This window comes from Eleutherodactylus coqui, chromosome 4 (assembly GCF_035609145.1).
Source record: "Eleutherodactylus coqui strain aEleCoq1 chromosome 4, aEleCoq1.hap1, whole genome shotgun sequence".
In the NCBI taxonomy this organism is placed as follows: domain Eukaryota; kingdom Metazoa; phylum Chordata; class Amphibia; order Anura; family Eleutherodactylidae; genus Eleutherodactylus; species Eleutherodactylus coqui.
This window is the reverse complement of record NC_089840.1, coordinates 192,351,949-192,367,712: the sequence shown is the minus strand read 5'-3', so window position 1 is coordinate 192,367,712 and position 15,764 is coordinate 192,351,949. Positions and strand designations below refer to the sequence as shown.

At 42.5% G+C, this 15,764-nt stretch overlaps 1 protein-coding gene across 1 annotated transcript in view; it reads right to left on the bottom strand.

The window, feature by feature from the left end:
* The window catches only part of CDH23 (cadherin related 23), a 996,630-nt gene that overhangs the window by 4,159 nt on the left and 976,707 nt on the right, over nt 1–15,764 (bottom strand). Inside the window, exon 67 of the mRNA XM_066601617.1 lies at nt 10,466–10,579. Within this exon, the coding sequence (XP_066457714.1) occupies nt 10,466–10,579 (114 nt within the window). The remainder of the gene's footprint in view (nt 1–10,465; nt 10,580–15,764) is intronic.

Below are 15,764 nucleotides of genomic sequence, written 5' to 3'. Positions count from 1 at the left end.
AGCAAGTGGGTCTATACACTTCTGTATGGCCATATTAATGCACTTTGTAATGTACATTGTGCATTAATTATGAGCCATACAGAAGTTATCAGAAGTTATTCACTTACCTGTTCCGTTGCTAGCGTCCTCGTCTCCATGGTGCCGTCTAACTTTCAGTGTCTAATCGCCAGATTAGACGCGCTTGCGCAGTCCGGTCTTCTTCTTTTCTGAATGGGGCCGCTCGTGCCAGAGAGCGGCTCCTTGTAGTTCCGCCCCGTCACGTGCCGATTCCAGCCAATCAGGAGGCTGGAATCGGCAATGGACCGCACAGAAGACCTGCGGTCCACCGAGGGAGAAGATCCCGGCGGCCATCTTCACCAGGTAAGTAAGAAGTCACCGGAGCGCGGGGATTCAGGTAAGCACTGTGCGGTTTTCTTGTTTAACCCCTGCATCGGGTTTGTCTCGCGCCGAACGGGGGGGCTGTTGAAGAAAAAAAAAACCCGTTTCGGCGCGGGACAACCCCTTTAATTTAAAACAAGAACTAAGGAGCGTCTGATGCAGCTGTACATGTAACACACTAATTGTATAAAAGATGTCTGGACCATCAAAGCACTTCTCACCTGGCGTCACCCCTATTTCCTCTTGTAAGCAGGGCCCTATTGTTAGTTTACCGCTGTATTACTGTATGCAATGTCCAATTTTGTCTGTCCATATTGTAGTGAAGTAAGGGGGCAAGTCCTGCATGGTGTGTATATACCACGGAGATTACTAAACTCTGGAGTTTGCATGAGACAGGGGCTGTCCGGGTAACACGTATATTCCTGTCCAGGAAGTACCTGAACCTGGAACACAGCTGAAACCTAATTGGGAAAGGAGCAGGAAAAGCTCAATAGGGGAGAGATTGTTGCAGAGTGTGGTCAGCCAGACCAGAGTGAGGACAGGCTTGGTGTAGAGTCCCTGGAAAGCCGGGTGAAGAGAACCTGGAGAGCTGAAGGAAGCTAAACCCTGAGGAGAAGGGCTGGGTGAGAATCCCTGCATAAAATTACAAGGACTGTTATTTTGTGTGACTTATGGACATTATATCGCTGGAGAAAGCCTGTGTTTGTTTATGACTGAGAGTTTGGCAATAAACCACCCTGAATCACCGTCACCTGCCTCTGCTGCCGCCTGACTTCTACAGTGGAAACATACCTGTTGTTGAATCCTGCTTACATATGGTGGAGGATGTGCTGCCATTAATTTATACAGCGGTGAATGTGGCTCCAAACAGCGGTAAATGCAAACAACCGCTGCAAGTATGGAGGAGTTGGTGAAGCAACTTGTACAGATGAATGTACAGCAACACAAGACAGTTGCTCAGCAGCAAAAAGCCCATGTGGAGGCTATGCAGATGCAGCAGGAGACAACTCAACTCCTTGTGAAGCAGCTTGCTGAGTCCGTCAGGGTGAAAGAGACTGCAGTCCTCTCCGACCAGAGTACTGATAAAGATGTCCTGAAAGCAGTGAGAGGGGCTTTACAAAAGATGACCCCAGAGGATGATGTGGAAGCCTTCCTAACCATATTTGAGAGAATAGCAGAGAGGGAAAACTGCCCTCTGAGCGGTGGGCTGATGTGGTGGCCCCTTACTTAACGGGAGAATCTCAAAAGGCTTATTATGACGTGACCCTACAGGACACAAAGGAATATGGCAAGCTAAAAGCCCCAGAGTGGAAGAGGCGGAATAAGGAGAGGTTTGAGTATACTGGACAGAATCCCACTGGCCCTATTGTTTGCTGGGAGTGTCCCTCCCCAGGCCATGTTGCTGCGTGCTGCCCCACCCTTATGGAACCAATGGATTGCACCTATGGGCGGTGCCGTTCTCTATTTGCACACCCTGTGTACAGTGCAGTTTCCTCATTGGAGCAACAGCCCCAACTATGTCAAGTGAGCATTAACAATGTGACGGTCAATGCTCTGCTGGACTCGGGGAGTTTGATCACCTTGGTGTCTGCCTCCCTTCCCCATGTGTTGATTCCACAGGAATGCATGAGGGTGCTATGTATTCATGGTGATACAGAGGACTATCCTGTGGCTCAAGTGTCTATAAACACCGAATGTGGAGTGGTCCCCCATAAAATTGGGGTAGTGGAAAATTTGTTGCACCCCACTATAATTGGGAGACACTTTCCGCTTTTCTGGGATTTGTGGGCTCGAGTTACACTTCCCAGGGGCCTTGGGTCCAGTGATACTACTTCAGAAACTGCGTTAGAGACCCCGGTCAAGTTAACAGAATTTCCCTGGACAGTGTTAATAGGGGATGAAGAGGAGCATCTACCGCAAACCCCCGCTATACTTGATTTGGGGGTGTCTCGGCACAATTTTGGTACCGAACAACTGGCTGATCTTACCCTGGAAAATGACAGAGTTTGGCAATAAACCACCCTGAATCACCGTCACCTGCCTCTGTCGCCTGACTTTCTAACATGGAAACATACCTGTTGTTGGATCCTGCTTACTATATATATATATTTAATGATTTGTGAAGTGCTGCAGAATATGTTAGCACTATATAAGGAGTATTAATATTACTCATGTACCACTAATGCAACCAAGTCACAATGTTTCACATCATCTGCTAGGGTCACAAACTAAAAAGGGAAACTACAGAAGGAAGAACTAACTAGGACTTCCCACCGTATTCTATAATTACTGCAATGTCAAGAGAAGTAGTAACAATGAAAGCAAAAACCATCACAGAGCGCTCAACTAGCAAACCAGTAACGCTCTTCAAATGAATCTACACCTTTTAAAACTGTATCTTTTTTAGCTTAAATATTAATATCTTAAAGGGAACCGGTCAGCTTCTTTTAGCCCTATGAGCTAAGTTTATGGGTTAAAAGTCAGTGACCTGCTGAGTCCGGGGATGTAAGTGTTATACTTACCTTCCCCGTTGTTCCCCCGGGGTCAGCACTGGAAGCCGCCATTTAATGCATTGAGTAGTGCTATTAAATAGTCCGACCATTATAAAATGGGTTTCTAGTTCTGACACTGGGGGGAATGACGGGGAAGGCAAGTATAAAATTTAAATCCCCGGACTCAGCAGGTCACCTACTTTTAACCCATAAACTTAGTTAATAGGACTAAAATTAGGTGACAGATTGCCTTTAATATACAATACAATGGCTGAAGCTCTTTTCTTTGGTACAGAGCTCCAAGTCCACTGTACTCGAGATTATTAACCTTTGCATAAACTTTGCATAAATCAATAGTTCAGGCCAATAAAATAAACTTTATAATCCCTCATATCAGAAAAAAGTACTACTTTCTCCACTTATCAGGCTCCTTTCCTTCTCGCCCCTAAGGGAATGCCCGCAGCACAGTGGCCAAATCCACATCTAAATTATGCGAATTTGGCCTCCTTTTAAATTGCGGATCAGCTGGGGAATTTAACCCTTGTATTTCAAGGACTGAATTCCGCAGCAAAAATAGACATACCGCGGATTTAGAGTCCATAGTGTTTTTCAAAAATTTCTGCACCATGTGAAGGAGATTTCTGAAGTCTTCCCTATGGCTTGTACTGTAAGCGAAAATTCTGTAGCGTTTACTGCCCATGTGACCTAAACTGTTCACTCACTCTGAAAAGGTGCTAAAATCCATCTTTGCAGGTAAAAAGTATTACCAGTATGGGGACAAACGAAGGTTGCTATGATCATTCATCCTCATAAAGATCGCATTTATCTCGGTACATTTCCCTATTTACACATGGAGCTGCTGACAAGCGAGCATTTTATGCCTACATAATAGATCCAATTAACCAACAAATGAGCGTAGAACCATCTGATCAGGGACATATTAACACAGGCCAATGATTGGGCAAACGAATGGTCATACCAGATCATTGGCCCATGTAAAAGGGATTTATAAGTTTACTGAGAGGTCAGATTACATGCTGCCCATAAAGGTATGAAGAGGGGAGGAGGGAAACAAACATAGCGATGGTGCTGTGTGGAACAGTAAATACAGCTTACAGCTACCGGATTTTTCTGACCATAAGACATTTTTTTTTAGCAAGAGTAAATCTTCATGGTGTCCCTGCCCTCATAGACTGAATGGTCTCCCCTTTTCCTGTCTGTTCCGTGTCTAGCCAAGCACAGAGCAGTGATAGATACTGGCAGCGAGCAGAGCTTTCACTTTGAATAACCATTGATTGACTGATTCTAGCCTACTGCAGCTGCAGGGAACTTTTGTCTCTATCCCCCAGCATACAGGTAATCTATGACAATAAGATAATGTTGAACTTATAGACAGAGCATTTAAGTCATGGGATGAAGGCTTAAGCGATCCGCAGCACATCCTGCCTTCATTCACTAGTAATGCTCGTTCCTATGTAAAAGCACAGGGACGACTATTGATTAGATGACCTGCCGGACATCTGCGCCAGACAGGTCCTAAGTCGATAGAGGACATCACAGTATGTCAGGGATGCAAGTGTCCAGTTTCACAGTAAATTCTCAGTGCACAGAGATGGCAGGAGTGAACATACAGGTGTGCAGGAAGATATATACCAGTATGTGGTCATCCAGCACCACTGATGTTTCAAAACACAAATTTATTTGAACATCTGGCTAAAAACATGGCATTGTCATCCAAAGAGAGAAGCCATGTGGACACATCATCAGTGCAGGAAAGCTACATGGGACTCATTCAGACAAGTGTTCAGTTGTGCCCCTCCCATCCTCTTTATTATTGCAGATTATAATAAAATATTAACCCTTCTTTTTTTTTTACCAAAAAACAAACAATACTCTGATATTAGCATAAAATAGCTTTCCCCTATTTTCTGTTGTCTAAACCTTGTGTGTACCCTATATTTATGTGCTTAGTCCCAAAAATATGGTACATTGCTTAGTGCTGTTGTATGTCTTCCATGCTGTTGCTGCTTTTATATATGATGTCTAAAGATAGGAGAGCAGGATCTACCCTGTGTGCTGTGTATAGGACACATCATAGCATCTAGTCTCCATCCTGCAGCTCAGGGAAAACTAAGAATTAAAGATGCAGCCTGCAGAGAAGGAAAAGTGATAAAAAATACAGAATACAAGCCACAAAAAGGCCATAAATAATGTTATTCCTCATGTACTGGCACAATGACATATTTTGAAAAGTCACCTGAAAGTTTACATACTCTTTAAATAATTACATTCTAGCTGCTTGCGGCCACCACTAGGGGAGGAGTTGGAGCTTACTTTGTACTGCTTTGAGTTTAATGTAAATTTTATATATATATATATATATATATATATATATATATCTCATATTCAGCACGGGTGTCAAACTCATTTTCACCAAGGGCCACATCAGCATTATCGTTGCCTTCAGGGGGGCCAATTGTATTTGTAAGACTGTATAGTAATTGTTGACCCCATAGTGGCCACAGTAGTAATAGTTTCCCTCATAATGGCTCCAGTAGTAATAGTGACCCCAGTTATAATAGTGACCCAAGTAGTGGCCCCACTGGTAATAGTGACTCCATAATGTCCTCAGTAGTATTGGGGTACCCTATAGTGGTGGCAGTAGTAATAGTGACCCCCATAATGGCCCCAGTAGTAATAGTAATCCCATAGTGGCTCCAGTAGTAATAGTGACCCACAGTTATCCCAGTAATAATAATGTCCCCCATGGTGACCCCAGTAGTAATAGTGACCTCCATAGTGGTCCCAGTAGTAAGAGTCCCCTCTATTGGTAGCCCCCTATAGTAGCCACAGTAGTATTAGTGACCCCCCCCCCCCACACCCACACCCTATTGTCCTCTGGCCAGGCAGAATCCCTAGAGGCATTCCACTCACCCAGCCTGCAGAGAAGGGCGGACAGATGGAGTGCCTCTTTAAGTAGCAAAGAGCTGATATATTTCACTATCAGAGGTGCTTCTGTGTGTCGGGCTCCAATGCTGTTTTGTATCACTGCTGGACTCAGCTGAAGATGTTGGCACTGCTGCTGCTTGGGGACTGGCCTGCTGATTAGAACTATTGGGAGGGTGGCAGTGCTGAAGACAGACTGGCCACCAATCAACATAGCAGATGCGGCAGAGCAATGCAGTGCAAGTTGTTGTCATCATGTAAGGTTATGCACATAGGCAGGAGAAACGGATGCCACCAATATACACTTAATTGGGTATTGCTAGGGAAAAGTGATATGGAAAAAGACCTGGGGGTACTAGTGGATTGTAGACTAAACTTGAGTAACCAATGCCAGTCAGCTGCTGCAAAAGCTAATAAAGTCTTGGGGTGCATTAAAAGAGGCATAGGGGCAAAGGATGAGAACATTATCCTCCCACTATATAAGGCACTTGTCAGGCCATACATGGAATACTGCGTACAGTTCTGGTCACCGGTGCTCAGGAAACATGTTGCAGTGCTTAAGGGGGTTCAAAGAAGGGCAACTAAACTAATACATGGAATGACGGGACTGGAATACCCAGGGAGGCTATCAAAATTGGGATTATTTACCCTGGAAAAAGACGGCTAAGGGGTGATCAAATACCTATGTATAAATACATGAGGGGACAATACAAGGATCTCTCCCATGATCTGTTTATACCCAGGACTGCGGAGGTAACAAGAGGGCATCCTCTACGTCTAGAAGAAAGAAGGGTTCATCGCCAACACAGAAAGGGGTTCCTTACTGTAAGAGCAGTGAGACTGTGGAACTCTCTGCCTGATGAGGTGGTGATGGCAAAATCCATAGAGGAGTTTAAAAGGGGACTTGATGTCTTTCTAGAGCGAAAGGATATTACAGGATATAAATCTTAGGTCAATTGTTAATCTGGGTATACAAACAGGTAGGAACTATTAGGGGTTGATCCAGGGATTAGTCTGATTGCCATTGGGGAGTCCGGAAGGAATTTTCCCCCAAATGGGCTAATTGGCTCCTGCCTCTTAGGGTTTTTGCCTTCCTCTGGATCAACAACACAGGAGGATAAACAGGCTGGACTAGATGGACATTGTCTTCGTTCGGCCTGACATACTATGTTACTTTGTTTTTACACAACCAGTTTCCTTATGTATGGTTGGATTTACTACCTGCAACACTCCTCCGAGCTCAGGACCTGAGGTGGCAGAATTACAAATCATCAGCACAAGCATAAGCAGCAGCCTCATTCTGTAATCTAGGTACCAAGGTGCTGAGCATCCAGGAGTGCTGCACGTAGTAAATCGAACTACTCATAGGGAGACTGCCTGGGTCTAAGAGCTTTATCCTGCCATTGCCCCTGAGAGCCCTGAGCCAAACTAATAAATTAGGAACAAGAAGCCTATCAACAGATGCTAGTCCCCCTCCCCTGCAATAACAGTTTGAAGTAAGGGGCCTCTATGCATGCAGATGTACAGTATGTATGCAGTAAGTGTGACATTTGAGTGGAAGTGCCCCAATGAACAACTCCAGCTGCGTGCCTCTTCCTAAGCAATGCCATTAAAATGCTCCCCTAAAAAGCAGTAGCAGTGTGCCCACCTATAAACAATACCAGCAGTGAGTCCTCCAGAAGAGCACCCCCCACATACACACAGTGGTGGCATGGCAAACTGCGTAAAGCTTCAGATGGAGTGGAGGTAACAAATTGGATATTTGCCCCATGTGTAGAAAAACCAGCTAATCTTTTGGCTAAAGACACTAAAATGTTTATTTTTAAGTCAACTGTACCAAAACACCGGTGCTTTGGTCCTTTTAGATGAGCTGATTTCTGATTTGAACCAGTGAATGATGTCAGAGTTCACTTGTGTGGCCCGTTTAGACACACAGATACATCGTTGGCTCTTTCACATCCGTTGTGTGAATGAGCCAACGATGGTTTTTCTACCTGCATAAAATGAACGGTGCGCAAAAAGCGAAGGATTATTGTTCGTGGTTCAGTCGTTGGCTGCGTTTAGACCGAATGATTAGCGTTCACTTTTGCTTGTTTAAACGATTTTTTGAATGATAATGGTTTGGTTTTAAAGCACCTTACATCTAGTGGATACTTCTGTATCTAAAGGTACCTTTACACAATACGGGCTCAGTCACACGGGCGCATAAAAAGGTTAATAAAAAGCCATCCCGGTTTCTTGTACTTGAACAACTCATTAATGCGTGGAGATCCACCCTGCAAACACTAATTCAGTAAATAACTAATGAATAACTAGTGCTCTCTGCAAAAGCAAATAAATGACCGTCGTTCGTACACTTCAGCGGCTTTTATCAAGCGACCATCTGAGTGATAGTTGCTGAGTGTACCCTCAGACTAAATGAGTGTAAATAGTCGCCTGTACACTGTATCTACTCATAGGGGCTGGATTGCGGCAGGTCCTGCATTCTAAACTGTGAGCACAACTTTTTCTCAGTTCAGCTGAAACAGAATTCCAGTCATCACATTGTGAGGGAAGCCATAGTGTCTGTTGAACACCATATTGTTTCCCTTCCATTTTCTAACTTACTTGCACCCGCATATTCATATATTTTTGTTTAGAAGATTACAAGACCTGAAGAAGAAGAACAAGCTGCAATTGGCCTTCATTCATACAAACGTGTAGCCAGACAGCTAACTAAATATGGACTTTGTTTTATAAATTTAATAGTAAATAGAACTCTTTAGCATCCGTTTTAAATTATTTGATCTTCTATACATATATAAACCTTAACCAAGTTTAGGAATACTTATAGATTACCAATTAATGATCTCAGACAGCCAGTAAACAGTGTGTGACTAGAGAGAAAAGACTGAAGTCACTGCATATGCTAAGTTTAATAATCAATAATAAAGAGGCGTAACAAGTTATGCATATGTGTAAGTCAGGTGACCTTTTAATATATTTGTCAAAAAGGACTATAAATACTTGGGCTTTTTAATAAAATAAACTGAATCATTTAGACAAATGCTGTGTGACCTGTGATTATCCGAGCAGCTCGTACATACCCTGATTTGGGACACACGAATATACCTGTAGCGCTCCATTGTGCTGACAACATCACTTTATGGATGAAACCCCTTTAAAATATCTGTGATGATATGGCTTGATAATCAGAATAAAAACATATAAATCCGTTATTTTTTGCATTAGGTCACTCTCATCTCAAACTGCAGTTCCTAAACTCTGCATACAACCACCAACTGGCACCTCTGCAAGGAGAAATAATTAACATACTGCATCACTAACCTAATCGCTCTACCTTGGGGTGTCATGAAAATAGTAGGAATACAAGGAACTTAAATTCAATGGGCCAGTTACAGAACACATACAAACATATTTCAGACGCCGATCTTCATATATATCCCGTAGGCGCAAGATGAACCTAATATATTAAGAGGTGAACACTTCTTCAAACATTGGGCACATCTTGTTCTGTCTGTGCGCCCAAACAGTCACGAGCTTGAGTAGATTTCTGGTATAATTTACGCAGCCATGACTGTTTTTTTAAAAGTGGGATGGGCTGGCGTAAATGCAAAAGTCACAATTTTTTGTGCAAGCATCCTTGCAACAAAAATTGCTCCTTTTTTATGCCACGTTTCTCCACTTCAGTCTCTACTTGAGAGATTTTTTTCCCTGTCTATACACAATAAAAATATAAATCATACCAAGTAAAAACTCTAAAGTCCTGTAACTAATAATGAATATTCAAAGAAGGGAAAATGTAGGAATTTGTAGAAAAAAAGTTACAAATTTTGTTGCACGGCCTATTTGTGCAAAACTTAGCAACTTCTTTTACGCTGCCCTCAGCACTTTTCTGAAAAGTGGGTGGAGCTTTGTAAAAGGGACGTGGACTCGGCAGCCCAAAAATTTTTTTACAATTTTTGCTAGAAACTGGTGCAAATTATCGCATAAATCTACACCAGCTCGCGTGGAGATTTGCTTTTCTGGTGCATAGACAAATTTGTTATTAAATTAAGCGCATTTTACTCCAGCACAGATTTGCTAAACACTGCTGAAAAAGTAACAGTTTTTACTGAATTCCCCCTTAAGTTTATTAGAAGACCGAAGAAAGTGTGAAAACAGTGCAACCTAAAAAGAGTGGACAAAAATAGGGAAACACCATATGCATGGAATTTTATTCATTAGCACTCAGCTGCCATTTTGACCCCTGCTGAGAGCTCTCCTGCCAAATTTGTATTTACTTCACCTCTTGCCCTGCTCTGGGTAGTTTCGGGAGCCAGCTGGTAACAGCAGCTGAGAGGTTTAAAACCCCTGACCAATGAAGCCTTGCTTGGGGAGATGTTCACTTCTGGCTGGCAACATCTGTGTCATATTACCTCCCACTTGAAATCAGTCTCTACATGTCTTATTGAAATATGATTTAGAATCCCATGTAACTTAAGGCATGCATTCTGTATGATGTTTCTATATTCTTGTCCACCCCCTGTATATCAGTATATAACCATAGCAATATCAGAGTGTGAAGCAGGAAACACACCATGCAAACCCACACCCATAGAATGATAGAACCAGGCTTACAGCCTGCACACCACTGCAAGACAGTCTACCTCTGTGACCGAGGATTGGTCCCCAGTGCTGGTGGTGGCTTTATGAATCACTCTCTGGGCTAATAACTTTTTCAGTCTCATATAATCATCCAGGACTACTTTCAGGAGGGATCCCTGTGTGAGGATGTTCGTTAATATTGTCATATTTTAATTTTGTCATCAACATAGTGTCAACATTGAGGCTTTTCCAACAAAATGTACTTATTGATAGAAATGACTGAATTCAAATTCATTGTCAATCTGCAATTTACTGAGGCTAAAACTAGTCAGTCTTGCAAAAACAGTTGTCGGTGACTTGCAACCATAGCAAGACTCTCAAGCATGTCTTAGCCTTGAAGCTATAAATACTAGCACTTTAGTTACTGTAAGTTCAAATTATTGTTTTAACCTAAAAAAGCACTTTTAATATCCTAAACCTTGCACTTCTACCTCTAAATTTACCAAAAACTGATGTTTTTCATCAGTATAGATAAAGTGATTTGCACCATTTTATTGAGCGCCGCACACTTCTAAATCATTTTTTCCTATTGTAAGCAATTACTCAGGTGTAAACAAGTAATTTAGAGACTGCACCGACATTTCTAGTCATTTGTCAAATTTAACAATCAATTATGAAATTCACAAATTTGTTTTTGTTTCCAACTTGCTTAACCTAGCACCAAACCTTCCATATTAGCCATAGTGATTGATTTCTTAGATATAATACACTCTTTGTCAAAAACAATCCGCCCCTAGAAGGAGTTGTCGTTTTGCTGTAAAACTCGGCATGCAGTTACATCTCAGGTAGATGTGTAAATGATTAGAGTTGTGGTGATTAGATGAACAGTCTTCTCACCTGAGACCCTAAAAGTGGTTCCATCATTGGCCTATAAAAAGGTTGTGTGTAGTGACCTCTTCTTCAGCTTGTGTAGAGCTTGTTGGCCACTAGACACCTTTATGATGCAATCAAAGAGATTTCACTTATTGGAAGATGCATGGTCATATAGACAAATTGTCCATCACCTGGGATGTGTTATAACCAAACTGTTAGGAGATGTTGGGGTCAGTGGATGTGACCAGGATCAGGACACCCTCGTCAAACCACCAGTAGAGTGGATAATCTGGTCATCTGACAAGCAGGACATCCTGCAGCCACATGTGTTCCTCTCATGACGGCTTCCAAGAGGCATGTTCCAGCAGGATAATGCTCAGTCGCACACACAAGGGTCACAGGAATGCCTCCATAACATTGTCACAATTCTGTGTCCCGCCCGGTCGCCAGATTTATTGCCAAAAGAGCATGTATGGGACCACCTGGGACACCAACTTTGACAGCCTATGAGTTTGCACAATCTATACGCTCAGTTGCAGCAAATGTGGAGTGATAGGTCACAGGGTACCATACAAAACCTGTATGCTTCCATGCTCCACGTATCACATCTTGTATCCAAGCTAAAGGCGGTACAACAGGCTACCAGAGCCTCCATGCCTGCCAGTATCATACTTGTATCCAAGCTAGAGGCGGTACAACAGGGTACTAGAGCCTCCATGCCCATTCCTATCACATCTTGCATCCAAGCTAGAGGTGGTACAACAGGGTACTAGAGCCTCCATGCCCATTCCTATCACATCTTGCATCCAAGCTAGAGGTGGTACAACAGGGTATTACAGCCTCCATACGCACTTGTATCACATCTTGTATCCAAGCTAGAGGCAGTATAACAGGGTACTAGAGCCTCCATGCCCGCTTGTATCACATCCTGTATCCAAGCAAGAGGAGGTATGACAGGGTACTAGAGTCTACATGCCCATCCGTATCACATCTTGTATCTAACGCTAGAGGAGGTACGACAGAGTACTAGAGCCTCCATGCCCGCCTGTATCCCATCTTGTATCTAAGCTAGAAGCAGTAACACAGGGCACTAGAACCTCAAGGGGTCAGTTCTCCACAATAAATTCTCCTTTTGCTCTGATATTGTAATTACTTATATCAACATTACAATCACACAGAGAAAGTTTCATTTGATTCCGACAACTTCTTCTAGGGGAGAGATTGTTTTTGACAATGGTTGTAGTAGCTAGAGACTACAAAAAGCTTACAGACTGAAGGCTAATAACAATGACCTGGCCCATAGTATATTACATTACTTGAAGTCAGATATAATTTTAGATTTCCTCTGAATGTAAATGTTAGAATGGTTTTCTTGTGTTATCCAAATAAAGCTTGATCACAGTAAAAAAGTAAAGTTCTTACAACATTCTAGCATACAGGGTCCAGCAGTAGTAACGCCCCTCTTTTATGATCAGGTAATCTATACCAAATATTTCATTACAAAATCATTTTCATTTTGTCTATTAACCTTCGCTCACTTCTGTCACTAATACAGAGTTCTCCTGACAGACGCTTACTGGACTTTTGAGGGCTTCGTAACAGCAATGCCCGTAATTCGGCACCTTTCTCCTGCAGTCGCTGAAACTCGTCTTCCTGACCTTTTGGTATCATGCACACTGCAGGTCGCCTCAAACTTTCTGATCAGACTTGTAATCATACGATTCTTCATGTAACAAATGAGTGGCTGCTGATTCATTGTATGGTTTACTGCTCTCACTCGCTGGTCCCTTGTCATTCGAAGGCCGTTTTATTCCTGGAACACGTCCATTTATACGATGCTGCTTAAAAATGGGTGTTACTTCTGTCAGAATAAACTTTTGAGTTCCAGTTTATCACTGTTTTCAAGATAGGCTATGTTCACACTAGTGTTGTGGGTTCTGTCTTCCTGCTCAATTATAGGAGCAGGAAAACAGAATTCCCTGTCGAAATGGATCCATCTTATGATAGAAACGAACTAGAATGAGTGGACCCCATTAATAATGAGGTCCATTTTGCTTTCATCATGCTGTCCAGTGTGATAAACTATTTGGTCTGGGATCTTAACTGACTTCAACAACAGAGTCTCCGAACAGAGCCGCAAATGCTAATGTGAACAGAGCCATATTTGCTTGCTCTCTATGAATGAGAGGTTTGCAGCCTCTGAATGACCGTGTATGGGCTTATTCAGACAATTGTATATCGATCGGGTTTTCACGCCCGACCGATACACGCTGCCTCTCTTTGCAAGGGGAGAAGGCGGGACGGGAGCTAATGCATTGAGCTCCTGGCCCCTCTCCGCCCCTCGCCACTGTTTGCAATGGTAGGGGCAGGATGGGGGCGGAGCTAAGGTCTTCTTAGAACTTATCTTTCCAAGATATTTTTTCTGTATTTAGGATCCAATCCTGGATTTGGCCTAGAGAAGTAGATGAAAAATACGGATCCAATACTGCAGTGTGAATAACACTTTATATGAATGAAAGCCTCGCCAAACTATATTTTCAGGTGATAGTAATAAATTGGGACAATTAGTTAACAAGCAGAAATCCTGTAAATGCTATCAGTGAACAGAAATGTTCACATTCAGAGGCTGAAAACAATCCTGAGCCGGTCTCACTGACAACAGTTGTGCTGGACATTAGAAGGAAGAACTTTCTCGGGAAACGGTTTCAGCATCTCAGTACAGGAGGTTATGTTTCTTCTTATGGAGAGCACCACAAGGGTGTAGGGCGTCCAACAGGTCACACTATGCTTCATGGGAAAGAACTATGTAAATGATTGATGGAATAATGCTCCACAGTGCCAGCTATTAGAAGGTAGCTACTCTATGAGTCAATATCTCACATTTTAACCGGCCTTGCAGCATTATGAAGGATGTAAGCCCAATCAGCAGACCCATGTATAGACAGCTGTTTTGGGGTTCTTGCCCCCTCATCACTGTGTGGAGTAGGATACTGGTTGGCTACGTGAGAGGCCATTAATGTCAGTCCAGAATCTTCAGGCCCTTTTATATGGGACAACCGGTCAGGCGCAGATGCCCAACATGTTGTCCCAGCAATAATCATTCTTGTGCTTTTACACAGGAATGATCATCACTAGTGAATGGAGGCAGAGCAAGTCGAAGATCATTCCGGCCTGTCTGCCTTCATTCACAGTAAGCAGGCAGTCGTTCATAAATGAACGACTGCTTCTTTACATCGGCTGATCAATTTTAACTGAACGACGAACTGGAAATTAGCGAATTTCCACTCTTTATTCAGTCAGGGCATGCATTTACACTGAACGATTTATCGGCCCCAGTAAGAGGGCCTTACTATACACTGCTGTGGGGCAAGAACCAATAAACATCTGTCTGGACATAGATGCTCTGGTTGGCTTACATCCATAGTCATATTACAAGGCCTGTTAGAAGGTTGGATATTGATTCATAGGGAGTTACTTTCCAATAGTTGGTTTATGGAGAATTATTATCACGCATTTTACAGCTTGTGAGTATAAACATGAATGTTCCCATTCACTAACTGCAAAAAGTATTTTGATATCTGGAAGGAATTGATAAAAATAAATTATAAAGTTGCATAAATGTTTATTATGCAATGATTAAGCTGTATTTACATAAAAGTGACATTTTCCATTAAAAGCGTATTACCATTTTGGCAAGTTATCTTCTATCCACAGAATAGGGAATAACTTGTTCATTGGAGGGGGGTCCAACTGTTGGGACCCTCACTAATCCAGAGATATCTCCCACTGCAGATCCCTAAATTTTGACAGGGATTGCTGTGCATGCATTTTAAACGGAACTGCCAGACACCGCTTAGTTTCAGTGCTTGGTAATCTTCGGCAGTCTCATTCATTTCGTCACAGAAGATTGACGAGCACTTGAATTCAGCTATCTCCGATAGTGGTGGCGATCACCACTGTCAAAATTTAGCGACGATGCCAGAGGCGATATATTTAGGACAGGAGATAACTTGCTAAAATGGGAATACCCTTTAACCCCTTGAGTGGCGGGTTTCCTACCACCCTGTCGTGCCCACCTGGGCAGGTTTTTTAAAATGGTCTAATCATTGAATTTCAACTAGTTTTGCAGTTGCGTCTCAAGAGCCATAACTTTTTCATTTTTCCATTGACATGGCCATATGAGGGCTTGTTTTTTGTGGGACAAGTTGTGATTTTTTAAACAGGGGGGAGGAAAAAAAGAAATGGGGAAAAAAGAAAAAAGGGGCCATGTCATTAAGGGGTTAAATAATGTATTAACTTCCTTCTCTGGGTCATTACGACGCACATGGATACCACATGTGTGATTGTATTTTTGATTTTTTACAAAGTAAAGAGAGACAAGTGTTTTTTTTATTTTTTTAATAATTTTTTAACTTTTTTTTTTTTTTAAATTTAAAAAATTTTTTTTTTTTTTTGTCCCTTTAGGGGACTTCCACAGGGACCCATCAG